This window comes from Tachyglossus aculeatus, chromosome 9 (assembly GCF_015852505.1).
Source record: "Tachyglossus aculeatus isolate mTacAcu1 chromosome 9, mTacAcu1.pri, whole genome shotgun sequence".
Classification (NCBI taxonomy): Eukaryota; Metazoa; Chordata; class Mammalia; order Monotremata; family Tachyglossidae; genus Tachyglossus; species Tachyglossus aculeatus.
Window position 1 is genome coordinate 20504091 of NC_052074.1, and position 15298 is coordinate 20519388.

At 40.4% G+C, this 15298-nt stretch overlaps 1 protein-coding gene across 6 annotated transcripts in view; it reads right to left on the reverse strand.

Annotated features, from left to right (window-relative positions):
* The window catches only part of KIF16B (kinesin family member 16B), a 215270-nt gene that overhangs the window by 76536 nt on the left and 123436 nt on the right, over positions 1-15298 (reverse strand). For 5 of the 6 annotated variants that reach the window (XR_005452325.1, XM_038751766.1, XM_038751765.1 and 2 more), the window contains 3 exons: positions 11539-11697; positions 10049-10145; positions 7622-7675 (listed from right to left, as the gene is read on the reverse strand). Coding sequence is in view for 5 of the 6 variants with exons in the window: in XM_038751766.1 (XP_038607694.1) it covers positions 7622-7675; positions 10049-10145; positions 11539-11697 (310 nt within the window). In the remaining variant the exon portion in view is untranslated. Of the gene's footprint in view, positions 1-1649; positions 3965-7621; positions 7676-10048; positions 10146-11538; positions 11698-15298 lie in introns of those variants that run through there. The other variant, XM_038751762.1, reaches the window with a different exon arrangement.

A 15298-nucleotide genomic window follows, 5' to 3' on the forward strand; every position in this document is an offset into this window, starting at 1 on the left:
GAAGCTGCATATTGTATGGTCATTTTACTATTTACACATCCTCTGAGTGAGATTAAAAGAGATTAACTTCAAACTAATCGATGTTGCTGCCTGTTACATAGTCTGGTCAAAGATTGTGAGGAAGACCATTAAAAACCATAAACAAATAGCTGCTTTTCAGTTATTGATGTTATATCCCTGTTTCTCATATAACTGGATACATTTTCATATTTGTTTCCAAAATATTCAAACATTTAATCATACACAATCCAATATATGTTTAAAAAATAAGCTATTACCCCTTCCCCACCACACTTCCTCTTGATAGATTTTAAACCTATAGGAAAAGATGAGAACAGAAGCATCATTCTAGCAGGAAAACATAATTATCAATAGGTTTACTGAGCACCTATTATGTGAAGAACAAGGTACTAAGCACTAATCAACAGCAGTGGAAGAAATTATCCCTACTCTCACAACCAGAGGAAAGAACTGAAATCCCTTTAGAAGAAATCCTGAACCAACCGGGCACCTGAGTGCAATGTTGGACTGTTTCCTAGGACCAACCAAGCCAGGCACATTTTCAGAGGGCTGGATGAAGATCACCTCCTTATCATCTGAATCAATGATCTCTGGTGGCAGGAGGAAAAGGAAGGACAGGTCAAACTGCAGTGGTTCCATGTGAGCAGGAATTATATCTATTTAGCCTATTACACTCTCACAAGTGTTCAGTACAGTGCTTGCCACACTGTAGGCACTCTATAAACACTTCTGTTTGATTGCCTGGCATAGTGGAGAAGCCAGAGCCAGGAAACCTGAGCAGGAAGTAAAGAGAAACAGCAGATAACTTCTGTGGCTACCTTGAGACTCTTCATTAGTCCAACCTAACCTCTGAGAGCTCAAAATACTGCTGAAATACAGGAACCCGAGAAATGAAAGCCGAGGAATGAACTGACTTCTGCTTCTCCAGGGTACGTATTTCATATTCCATTCAATGTATTTATATTGAGTAGTATTATACTGAAAGCTCTAGCCTGTAAGCTCATTGTAGGCAGGAATGTCTACCAACTGTGTTGTACTGTACTCTCCCAAGCACTTAGTAGAGTGCTCTGATCACAATAAATATGATTGATTGATACTGAATGCTCACATCCTTATAGGATATGTTGTGAATCAGTAATGTGTTCTACCATAATGCTGCCTCAAGATATTCTTCCATTGTATAGGTCAATGAAAAATGATAACAATAATAATAATAATGGCACTTGTTAAGTGCTTACTATGTGCCAAGCACTATTCTAAGCACTAGGGGAGATACAAGGTTATCAGGGTGTCCCACGTGGGGCTCACAGTCTTAATCCCCATTTTCCAGATGAGGTAACTGAGGCACAGAGAAGTTAAGTGACTTGCCCAAAGTCAGATAGCTGACAAGTGGTGGAGACAGGATTAGAACCCACAACCTCTGACTCCCAAGCCCGTGTTCTTTCCACTAAGCCACACTGCTTCTTATGAAGGTTAATGCCAGTCAGAACTGATTCTCTGGAACCAGAAATTAACCCATGGGAACTGAGTACAAACAGGTATGTCAGACTACACTGTAAATCCACACAAAGCCAAACACAACTGAATTTTTTAAATTATTTAGCAAATCAAGGAATCTTACCCCAAATCGCAAACAATATCTACATCTCCAAACCTAACACTTATCTTGGACAATATTTTTTTTACTGATTTCTTAATAGCTCATTTTCTTTAATATTTTAAACATGTCTGAATTTCTATAGCCTAGTTCCACTTTTAAGTTGGCTGTCATGATTCCATTATTCTGTCTTGTTAATTTCATTCAGTCCATAGTGCATCTTTGCAATTTTTTCAAATATGTAATTAACCAAAGAGCTTCATCTTGTGAACTGAGGGTTAGTTTCCAAATATCTGATTGGAAATCTTGATTGTCTGTAATGGATGGATTAAACATAGTCAACTGGGTATTCTGCATTTCATTTTTGTGTCTAAACAAATGGTGTCCTGACTCTGACACAAATTTCTGCTTTTTGGAAAACACAAGTTCCACTGTTAATGGTTTTTTGGGGTCAGGAACCATAAGACACCTGAACTCATTTAAGGCACGCAAATAAATTACATCAAATTGAGATCCTTTAGGAGAGATGCTTAAGGAACTCATAACAGGATGGAACACACAATCTTCACTCACAAGTCCGATATGAGTATTCAGCAGAACTAGAGATTGGCAAGTGGCTTGTTTGTAGCCATCCTCTACCATGACTGAGGTATACAACAGCAAATGAACTTCTGCCAGAGAGGGTACATTGCCTTCCATGTTTCCATGGAGCAAGTAAACCATATCAACCAATGTACTTCTGAATTTACATGACAACCGTACTCCATTTGAAAACACGAAATCGGTGACTTCTGCTCTCCAATCAAGTGAGAGCTGAACCAAATCTTGCTTGAGCAGGGGGTGATTTACGCAAGTGATATCATCCGGGGTAGATATGAAAACACTCAGTATGTCACAGCAAAGCCTCTGGGTAAGGTGTTTGTTGTAACTAAACAGGGCGAGCAAAAGATCATCTGTGGAGCCCAGAACTCGGACACTTTGTCCACCAAAACTGATCTGAACCTCCTTTAGCATCATAAGTGGAAGAATATGGAACATTTTCAATGAGTCTGGAGGGTCGTCTGATAGAACAAGGGCATATAAAACCGAACTAAACAGAAGCAAACAAGCTGGCTGTGGATTAGGCTGTTTGCAATTAGCCACCGCTAGCCAGTACACACCCTTCAACTCACTCTCTCTCACACACAGTTTGGGTAGGCTACACATCACATAGCTCAGTAAGTCCTTCAGAGTATACTGTTGAAGCCTCAGAAGTCCTAATGGGAACTGTACAAGTGTCTGACTTAACACAAAGTCATCCTCAGCCCCTTCAGGTCTGCTTTGGGAAACACAACTTTGAAAGGGCCCCTGCAAAGCTACAGGTAATGAGATTTCTGGAGCCATATAATGTAGAGTGTCCTCTCTGGCCAGCCGATTTCCTACATGATGGAAATCATTAATGCCAACTTCCACTTTATAGTACGGTTCTGACAGCTTCTGAGAGGATGTAAAGGGTCCTTCCCGCTGCAAGGCTTTGAAAAGCGGAATTTTTTTTATCACTGTTGCTACTTGTGAGGCCATCTCACTTGGATCGCATAAAAGGCCCACACCCTTTGCTTGGCTTATCACTTTTGTGCTGTTCTGCAGCAACTGGCTGCTGGTATCTTTATAGAAGCCAGAGATCTTGCTGAAAAGATAACCTAAGCCATTGTTTAGATGACTCTTGAGATAGGTAGCTGACGAATTTCCTTTTTTAATATCTAACTCCTTTTCAGAAGGCCGCTCAGAAACAGGCAGGGGGACTGGGGAATGCTGGGGGACTGCACTGTTTGCGCACTTTTTGTTAGAAACCATTTCAGATAGAACAAGGGAGACCACATTACTGTGTCTGATCTGCTCACTATTGCTGGCTATAGACTTTGATACGGAGATTTGTTGCAGAAGACTCCAATTTGTTTCCATCCTTGCACTGTTGTTATCCGCACCAGTTGTAGCCACACAATTGGAATCGATGGCATATGCCCTCTTCTCCTGAAAAAGGTCCACGTTTTTCTCATTGTGATTTTGCAAAAGGACATAAGAAGAGTTATCATAAATAACATTGTCCTTGTTAAAAACATTCACATGCTCAAGTTCCCTCATTTTAGAATCAACACTGTCTATGGAGTCTTCTTGTTCTGAGCAATGGATCCCTTCCAGGTTGGTGTTCTTTTTAGATGTGCAAGGAGTTACTTTCAACCTCCACAACTCTGTAACATGGTTCCCTGGATCTTCATTGACTCCAGTCTTTCCTTCCTTAATGATTCTGGGAGTTTCCATATCACCACTAGGTGGGATTTGATGGTGGGAGAGCCATTGTAGCATTTTCTGTTCAAAGTGCCAAGAAGGGTAAATGGAAGTACCATTTTTTCCCTTTGCCATTTTAGATAATCGCTCTTAAATTTTTTAAATGGGTTTAAATTTGAGAATTCATTCGAAAATCACAATCATGAGCTCAGAGATATTTACATTGATCGATATCTGATTCAGGAATAGGTTTTACATTTTGCCCATTATTTTCCACACAGTATCCATTTCTCAGCCTATTACGTGTGTTCTCTGGAAGGAAAGCTCCTTAATTACAAAAAATGTTCAATTTCAGACATGAAACTACATACTGGCCCACATGGCTGGGGCCTAAAAAACTCCAGTGGGCTGTTTGCCTAAAGGAAGTTTAATATATTTTCCTTTCTCTTTTCTATGTCTTATCTTTTAAGAATTTGAGGTGTGTGGTGGTGGCGGGGAGGCGCGCGGGGAAATCAATCAGGGATATTTATTGAGCACTTACTGTGCGCAGAGTACTGTGCACTGCATTAAGTACTTGGGAGAGTATGATATAACAAGTTAGTAGGTGGGAATTTGTAGGTGAACTTTGAGGTGGTGTTTATATGCAGCAACAATGTTTGGGGTGCACAAACAGGAAAAAGAAATTCATCTTTCCCTCATCCTATCCAGCAAAGATTTTGTGAGGTCATTCTAATGCCTGATCATTCCAATTCTATTATTGAGAATTAAACCCTCATTGGGCTGAGTGAGGAATTCTTTTCATGCATTTTTAATGCCATTTATTAAACTCTAAGTTCTAAACACTGTGGTATATACACAGTTATCAGATCAGGCACAGTCCCTTCTCCACAAAGAGCTGCAATCTTAGTCCCATTTTACAAATGAGGAAACTGAGGCCAAGAATTTACATGACTGGGACTAGATTGGAACTAGAACCCAAGTTTCCTGACTCTCTGTCCTTATCACTTTCCACTGTCATGCAGCCTCCTGGCTCTTTTTCTGTGAGTTAAGAGAATGGAACAGACTCTATCAGCCAAAGAGAGAAGGGAAAATTCCTCTTTTTCCTTGGTTGATCAAGGGATGAGGGGGAGGTGTGGGTGGGGTCAAAGAGAAGAGAGAAAAATGAAAGGAATAGAAAAAAGGGTAAAAGAAAGAGTAAATGATTATGTTGTACGGGAGGGCTCTGGCTTCCACCATAATTACAGAGATCCATCTGGGAGAAGAGTGATGCTCTACAAAACTGCCCTATGGGACACTGGCAAGGAAGTGTAGCTTAAGGAAAAGACCATGGGACTGAGAGTCAGGATAGTCAGGTACTAATCCCAGCACAGCCACTGACCTGCTATCTGATCTGGGGCAAGTCAACTGATATGTATGTGCAATGATTTCCTCATCTGTAAAATAAGGATTACCTTGAATCTACCCCAGTGCTTAGTAGACTGCTTGAAACAAAACAAAGGCTTACTACAGTAGTAATTATTAAACTAATTATACTCTACAATAATATATTAGGACTATTGCAAGGTATATCATTATTATCATACATACTCCCTCGACCTCAGATTTTGAACCCTGATTGGAACAGGCATTGCATCTAATCTGACTATATCTTAGCATTTGTCTTATAGTAAGTGCATAGATTAAGTTGTTACTATGCATATATTTGCAAAAATGTATATAATATATGGAAAGCAGCATGGCCTAGCAGCAAGAGCACGGGCTTGGGAGTAAGAGCTCGTGGGTTCTAACTCTAGCTCCGCTATTTGTCTGCTGTGTGGCCTTGGGCAAGTCACTTCACTTCTCTGTGCCAGTTACCTCATCCATAAAATGGGGATTAAGAATGTGAGCCTCATGTGGGGCAGGGACTGTGTCCAACTTAATTACCTTGTATCTACTCCAGTGCTTAGAACAGTGCTTGGCACATAGTAAGCACTTAACAAATACCATTACTATTATTACATCATTATATTATATTATAATATACACTATATTAAATACACTCTACTATAAAGTAAGACCTTAGAGAAGTAGCAAACCTAGTGGAATGAGCATGGCTAGGAAACCAGGGTTCTGGTTCCTAGCTCTGTCACCTAATAATAATAATAATAATGATAGCATTTATTAAGTGCTTACTATGTGCAAAGCACTGTTTTAAGCGCTGGGGAGATTACAAGGTGATCAGGTTGTCCCACGGGGGGCTCACAGTCTTCATCCCCATTTTACAGATGAGGTAACTGAGGCCCAGAGAAGTTAAGTGACTTGCCCAAAGTCACACAGCTGACAGTTGGCGGAGTCGGCATTTGAACCCATGACCTCTGACTCCAAAGCCTGTGCTCTTTCCAATGAGCCACGCTGCTTCACCTGCCTAATGCATGACTTTGAGATTGTCACTTAACATCTCTGCACCTCAGTTTCCTCAATGGTAAAATGGGAATAAGATATCTGTTTTCCTTCCTCAGTACCCTAGGAGGCACAACTGGGTTAGGGACTATGTCTGCTCTGGTAACACTGTATTTACTCCCAGTGTTTAGTACAGGGCTTGGCACATAGGGCTTACATGCCAAGATTTTTAAATTCAGTAATGAAAAACATGATTACTGTTAGAATTGACCAAAGCCTCCTCATATCACACACGCTAGGGGACTCTTGTTTATGTAAAGTGAGGGATTTCCCTAGGATATGCTGCATCAGGGTTTCTATGAAAAAACAGGGTTTGTTAAGCATATTTCTAACCAGCCCTGGGGGCTTGACCATAGTTACCCATCATAACTGTCCTCGCCCTTCTGGATTTGCTGCTAGAGAATTCCAGGAGAATGAAAGATTCTCTGTCAAAGGCCAAAATGCAGCAAGTGATCTGGGGATAGAGACTCTAGCTCAGTCAGCTACAGCATTTAGTGAGATGTCTCAGGTTCATACTCTAAAACTCAAACCTGTCTATATATTTGCTGGAAAGGAAAGATCCTGGTGTTCTTTTAGCCTCCCATTAGTCAGGGTGGAAACGAACTAGATAAAGGCAGAAAGAGAGGTTGTATTGGAAAATTGGATGTGAGACAATTTTGAAGGCTAGGTAGAATTTTTTATATAGTAATTTCTGACAGCTATATGCAAGGTTGATAACTTATTTTCCCATTGTTACATTTAGTTTACACCTTTGTGGGGGAAGAAAAGACTTCGATAAACTGAGAAAATGAACAAGGTTTTCAGGAAGCTTACAAATGTGGGAACTAAATACATTTTTGTTTGACAATACTTAGGGTTTACAAAAAATCTATTAAAAGGAAACAACAGCTAAGATTATTTACTTTGTACTACTGCCAATATTCTGAAAGTTTGCCTTCCAGGAAATGTAAGGTGTTTTTCAAATGTTTAGAAGTTATTTTACCTTTTACCACTTGATTCTTGATATTGACTATGTAATTATCTCTAAAGTAGACTGAAAAAGGAGATACTGGTACAAGTGAAAATCAGAAAAAAGACCTCCACCACAGTTGCATGCCATTCAAAGTATATATTATACCCAACCAGCAGAAATCAATTTGGTTTAATTTTTAAATTTATAGAGTAGCTTGCCTTTCCTATTCAAATTAATCTCATGGTGAATTCAAAATTAGAATTCTGCAACCCAACAGCAACAAAATTTAATCACAGAATGTGCCGTAATTTAAGGTGACCCTATCGATCTCCAAATCTATCACCTACCTCATACTTTAGCTTTCGCTGAATAGTAGTACCATTGTGAAGCTTCTCATTATCCTGAAAAGAAAAGAGGGAAAATACCCACTGTATTGACTGACGCCACTTTCAGAGAATAAAAACTTGATTTGATTAGAAATATTTATAAGAACAAAGATCTAAAGGAGCATGTGTGTCTACAATAGCAACCTCTTAAGGAACTTTTACTCAGAAGGTAACAGTCTTTTTTCTAAAGGACTTAAGTATTACAAGATTAAGCCACTCAGTCTAAAAGCACAGGAGTACCTTCAAAAATGCAGCCCTTGGACATTTTTGAACCTATTTTACCAAATGTGATATTCTTTATTGGTAGAATCTTAGCATCAATAAAAATCAATCAACTAAAAGTGATCAAATTTCCTCAGGGCAATTTTCAGATCCAATTATTTTGTAAAAAGATGTTAAGGTGCATTTGTGGGTGGTGTGTGCGGGGGTGGGGAGAGTAATGAAAAGTTAAACTTGATGTCTTTACAAATCTCCAAGAGGAAGCAAAAATTCACTGCGATATACCCTGAAAAATTGGTACAAACCTGTTTGTTTCAAAGGGTATTAAGTTCATTAATTTATATATTCATATAACTAACCTTATTAGTCAAAGATTATGCTACTAAGAGTGAGGTAATCTCTGGAGTGTGTGCAGTGATGTCTGATCAACAATCCCGTTCATACAATGCACACCCCAAACTGTCCTTCAATGTGGTACTGAATCTGCTGTTTCATCATCATCATCAATCGTATTTATTGAGCGCTTACTGTGTGCAGAGCACTGTACTAAGCGCTTGGGAAGTACAAGTTGGCAACATATGTTTGCAGCAGCTGATGTGGTTTTTGATGTTCTGTGCCCACTTTGCAGCTTTTTGTGGGATCTTACTGTCATCCAGTCTCCTTGCATACCTTACCCAATGAACCTGTGCTAAGGTGAGCACAGCTCCAATTCCAGTGGAGTGATTTAATTGCAGTACTTCTTGTTAATTTGATGCCAAACATGTGATACCGGAGTAAGTGATCAAAAAGCAGCCTTCCCATTGCGGGGGCAGGGTCCAGACCTCACAACCCTATAAAGCGTTGGACAGCATCAGACTTCTGTAGATTTTTAGTTTAGCCTTAAGTCTGGTACCACATTGCAGCAACACTCTCAGACAATCTCCCAAAGGATATGCTGGCCTCACTGATTCAATTGGTCTAGTGGAAAGAGCACAGGCCTGGGAGTTCAAGGATGTGGGCTCTAATCCCAGCTCTGCCACATGTCTGCTGTGTGACCTTGGGCAAGTCACTTAACTTCTCTAGGCCCAAGTTACCACATATGTAAAATGGGGTTAAGACCAAGAGCCCCATCTGGGACAGGGACTGTGTCAAAGCTGATTACCTTGTATCAACCCCAGCAGTTAAAACAGTGCTTGGAACATAGTAAGTGCTCAACAAACACCACAATTTTTATTATAACACAATTCTGGCATAGCATTAGTCCCACAGTGCCAATAAAGGCCTCTGGTTATGTGTAGGTTTCCCTCGTGCTGGTTGACATATTGTCTCAATTTCCAGGTTTTCATTCTACCAATGCACCAGGCTGACTCTACAAGGTTGTATGTGATCATCTGCGGGTATGATCATTTGCAGGTACTCGTGGGCCTGCACCTCTAGTGTGCAGTTATCTCCAAAACAAGCAAAAACTCCTCACTATTGGCTTCAAAGCTCTCCATCACCTGGCCCCCTCCAACCTCATCTTCCTTCTCACCTTCTACATCCCAGCCCACACACTCTGCTCCTCTGGTGCCTCTAACCTTCTCACTGTGCCTCATTCTCGCCTGTCCTACCGCTAGCCTGGAATGCCCTCCCTCCTCAAATCCATCAATCACACTTCCCCCCTTCAAAGCCCTACTGAAGCAGCACCTCCTCCAAGAGGCCTTTCCAGACAAAGCCGCCCCTTTCTTCAGCTCTCCCTACCCTCCCCATTGCCCCGAATTGCTCCCTTTGCTCTACCCCCCTTCCCCGCCCATAGCACATGTGTATATATGTACATATCTATAATTCCATTTATTTATATTGATACTATTGATGACTGTTCACTTGTTTTGATGTCTGTCTCCTCCTTTCTAGACTGTAAACCTGTTGTGGGCAGGGATTGTCTCTACTGCTAAACTGTACTTTCCAAGCGCTTAGTACAGTGCTATGTACACAGTAAGTGCTCCATAAATACGACTGAATGCATGAATGAACAAGTTCTTGAATGACTTATCTAAGGATTTTCAATGATGACTCTCTAAAATACCTGCATTAAAATTATACTCAAGGGTAACAGTCAATGAACATTAATAACTTGATGAAGATAAAAGTACATTTTCAACTCAGAAATATTAATTTGGACATGAACGTTTCCCTTCTCACTTTGCTTACCTTTAGCTCTTCTGTAGAATATGACAAATCGACACTGAAATCGCTAATCATGCTGTTAAGACGCCTTTGCACTTCTTCTTCAATATATGCATTAATCCTTTAAGTAATGGAAAAAATGGATATTTTAACTAGGCACATATCACGAGGCTTATTTCTTTGATATCTATCCCCAAAGTTCAAGGAAGTGTAAGTGATTGTTCACCTTCCATTTGGAGGAAAAAAAACCCAACTCCATCTTCTCAAATTTTAGGCTTTAATAAAGTGTCTAGTGTTTTTTAATCACTCATAATTCTTTTTGAAAAGCCCAGATCTGGGGATTCATGTTGCTGATAAAAGACTAAAAGATTACAAATTTTGTAAATAATTGACACAACTGTGGAAAATGTGTACCTTCATCCATCTTCAAAAACTGGCCTAAATGAAGATGCACCTATGTTTTCAAATGACAGACTGACTCTTTCCAAACATTCTGCTTCTGGGAGTTCTTTCCTTCTAATCCTAAAGATTCATAATGGAGCAGCAACTAATTCTACTGTGCTGAAGTTGAAGTGCTAAGAATCCCCATGACTTCATGTGGAGATGAGGGGAAAAAAAAAAAAATCACCACACTGTGGTAGCCAGAGTAAAACTTGCTCACAATGGCAGGGCAAGCCAACAACCAAAAACCCTTCAGAAGGAAAAACATTTTAGAAGAAGAGGAGAAATATATGGGTAATTTTCCTTTGTAGATTCTATTTAAAATCCTGATAACATTTCCTCCATTCTAATCATTTCTATCATGACTAGCCTTGTTTCTTTTCTTAACACCAGATACATGTCACTATTTCTCTTTCTTCCCTCTCCCTGTAGAGTGTCTTTTTGCTCTGACCCCAAATTCCTGATCTATTACCTCTAAGCTCAGCATATAGGTCCTATGTACCTTGAAATGACGAGCAGTTAAATAAAGCAATACATTAGATTACTTCACGCCTTTCAAATTAGTCTGTTTCAACCAGAATCTTATTTTATTTTGTTAATATGTTTTGTTTTGTTCTCTGTCTCCCCCTTCTAGACAGTGAGCCCACTGTTGGGTAGGGACCATCTCTATATGTTGCCAACTTGTACTTCCCAAGCGCTTAGTACAGTGCTCTGCACACAGTAAGCACTCAATAAATATGATTGAATGAATGAACCACATTTTACCCCCCAAAAGAATTCCCACCTCACATGCCACCCTCACTTAAGCCTCCACCTGGCTCTTACTTTTCCAGAATGCATCACTTCACTTTTTGGCCGCTCTGGCATCTACCTTCTTTTTGCACATCAAAGATCTATCATGGGCAAATGTTTTGTAATGGGAAAAGGTGGAGTCTAAAATATGGAAATTGATATAGATTTGGAAAAAGTAATTTAAGGTATATACCATATATGTGACATAAAGGATACGTATGTCACTACGATTTTTGGGGCATTGTTCAAACAAGACACTACAGGGTGTAAATAATCTGTACCTGTCATCAACCAGTGGACCCGACGAAGACTGAGATTTTGCAGGGCTTGTAGGTGAGCCAGTGTCAGACTGCCTTTCCTCCAGGGTTCCCCGATATCCTTTCTGAACAGCATCCCCTTCATGTATCTTCTGTTTCAGCAGGTGAATTTCCTGCTCTAGCCTACAACAGGTTTACCAAATTAAACTAAATTAGCCAGGCTGCATTATCACCAATCAATCAATTGTATTTCTCAAGTGCTTACTATGTGCAGAGCACTGTACAAAGTGATTGGGAGATTACAACAGAATTGGCAGTCATGTTCCCTGTCCATAAGGAGCCTACGTTTATTGTGTGCCGAAGGATATACCAGAAGTGTGGAAGTAACAGTAGAGGAAAGACAGTTGTTGTTCTCAAGGAGCTTACAATCAGCAGCTAACTAGTACTCCCTTAAGTACTTGGTGCCAGCGTAAGATGGTTTCCCCTGGCTATAGTCACTAAAAGAAGTGGTTGTTGTACAGTTTTTTGCCTAAGACTTTTAACTAGGAACCTTGGCAGCTGGGGAATCGAATGCATAAGAGCACACAAGAAGCAGTGTGGGCTAGTGGAAAAAGCACAGGCCTGAGAGCCAAAGGCCTAGTTTCTAATCCCAGCTCCACCACTTCAGTCAATCTATCGTAATTATTGAGTACTTACTTTTTGAGCACTCGGGAGAGTACAATATAAGAGTTGGTAGACAAGTCCCCTGACCACAACAAGCTTGCAGTTTAGTGGACGAGTTACAGTCTAGATCCTTGTGTGCTGAGTGACCTTGAGCAAGTCACTTTCCTCATCTTAAAAATGGGGATTAAATCCCACTCCCTCCTACTTAGACTGGGAGTCCCACTGTGGAGCAGGTATTGTGTTCCACCTGAGTATCTTGTATCTACTCCAGTGCTTGCCACAGAGTAAGCGCTTAACAAATAGCAAATGTGCTTTCAAGAGGCAGGTGGATGAGATCAGAACAGATGACCTCCACCTTGCAGGAACTGAAGGAAATGGAGATATTTAAAGACTAGAAATTCGACTCTCTTATCTCCATCCTAATGGATCAATCTGTCCCCTCTCAATCAATCAATGGCATTTATTAAACATTTATTGTGTGTAGGGCATTGCTTCTCTGCATCCTAGGCTACTTCCAGGTGAGTGCGTAGGGATATGTAGATGGTGAGCCAAATTATCAGGCAACTCTTTCCACCCCTCCCTATCCATCTCATATGGCAGCAACTTGGAATCCCACCTACAGGGAGAGGCAGGGCCCCCATAGGATGCGGGACCACGGGTAATTGTCCTGAGTAATCCATGAGTACGCAGGCACACAAGTTAGCATTTGAGCCAACTTAAGACTGCCCTTATAAAAGATGCAAATACAGCTTTATTTTTCATCTATTTTGGTCTCACGGGACTTCTTTTCACCTTCTTTCTAGAAGCAAAAAGCAATTGAAATTGTTTAAGCCATTCAAGGGGAGACAAGCCGTTATTATTACTATATCTCTGGTTAGATACTCACTCTCCCCTGCCTCACCAAGCACCAGGAGGCATGAGGGGGTCAATGTCTTTCTTTGAGCCCTGTAACAAAACTGATATCCCTCCATTGTCATAAAAGATATTTCTACTGCTGCTCTCCCCTTTGCCTTTAAAGAAAATAACCAAATGAGTTTTAAAATAAATATAAAAGGATAGTATATGGCCATAATTGACCTTTAAACCCTAGAAATAGGAACAATTTCTGTGCTTTTTCAAATACACCTATTTGTTTTCTTTAAGAATCATTATATAGGAACTAATATAATTACTATATGGCTTAGTGAATTTTTTGTTACAATTTTACTTTCATTTCCTCCTAATAATCTGCACTGAAAATGAGGGTCTTTATTTCCAAGAACAGATTTTGCATTAGAATAGACTCAGAATACTCTGTGTCCCCTGCTGGCATCCGACTATTCAGCATCACGAAGCAATAATCTTGCTACTGCAAAACGAACAGAAACCTGGAGAGACAACCTGGTTGTTATGTGACCCAGGGCCATTACAGCACTCTTTAGTCAATTATCAGTGGGTGACTTACCATTTAACTGTTTTTTTCCCGATGCACTGAATGCATGTTGTAAAGCAAATGGCAATTTTCTCTTTGAGGTGACATCAGATCTGAACAAGTTTTAGGCTACACTTGGGGATAGGTCAAGGGTGAGGAGGGGGACAATCCTCCATATCATCTGGGAAAGTTCAGATCATTCCATGCATATATATATATATATATATATATATACACACATAAAACAACAAAAAGATGGAAATCCATCCAAAATATGAGGGCACAGGCATTAAAGAATGGCCAAAACATATATATATGTTTTTCTTGAGCTATGTATGGGATATTCTTAAAAATGGGAAGAGCCAAGAGAGCCATTTAATTTCCCTTTAGTGACTTGGGTTTCTCAGCTAGGAATTTACCGTAAGCATTCAGTCAGTTCTGTTAACTCAAAATTGTCGTTACCCAGGGTTGGGACTTGAGGGACTGACTCTTAAGGCCTGCCATGAAATGGAATGAAAGGTAGGTTCACAGCCAGGTGGAAAGATTACGGTTGTCCCTCAGGAGGCACACTGCCCAACCTAATTCCATTTTCTGCTTGGCCAAAAGTGAGCATGGGTCATCTGGTTGGCAGCTACTTCCTGGCCCACCCAAAATGTGGGTTTCTCACTTTTAGACAGAGAGAATATGAGGAAATGGCAAAATTAATCAGGCAGCTGCTAACATTTACCCTATTAGGAAACTGCAGCTTTGGTTAGAGGAGTCTACCAGCTGCAGCTCCACTCTATCCAAAGTGCCCCTGCCTTTCATTGAATTCTCACAGGATCAGTTTTGAGATCTTCACAACCTACCTCATCAAAATCCAGAAATCAAAAATCTCTCCTGCCTATCTGAGGGCAGACAGAATGCCATAATGCCACTGGCAAATGGCTTCCTCAGACACTGGATCATAACATCTATTACAGATCAAAATGCTTCTAAGTCTGAACACAAGTTTAACAAAAGCCTGAAATAGTAAGCACCTGATATTTGACGCAACAAATTTAGAGCATTGTCACAATTCCTGATATTTTCTGATTGTAGTTATGTTGTTTCACAAAATAAGCACATTTTTGATCGGTTGCTTAAATCACCCATTCATTTCTCTATAAGCAATAATTCTGGGACCATTTTTCCTGCTTCCATCTGAAAGGATGATCATGAATTGAAGTAAACAGGATGCAAAAAAAATTCCACATTCAAGTATTTCCTATCACGAGAGAAATCTCAAACTAAACATATCCCAAACAGAACTCCTGATCCCTCCACACCTAAACCCTGCCCTCCCGCTGTCTTTCCCATTATTGTAAGCAACACTACTATCCTATCACACAATTCTGAAAGCTTGGCATTATCCTCAACTCACCTCTCTCATTCAACCCACATATTTAGTCTGTCACCAAATTCTGTCAGTTCTACATTTACAACATCGCTGAAGTCTGCACTTTCCTCTCCATCCAAACTGCTACTATACTGATCCATGCATTTATCCGACCCAGCCCTGGCTACTCCATCAGCCACCTCACTGACCTCCCTGCCTCCTGTCTCTCCCTACTCCAGTTCATACTCCAGTTCTGTTGCCTGGATCATTGTTCCAGAAAAAGTTTCCCCACTCCTAAAGAACCTTGAACCTTGAGGCCCATCCACCTCGGCCTCCTTACCATTGGCTTTAAA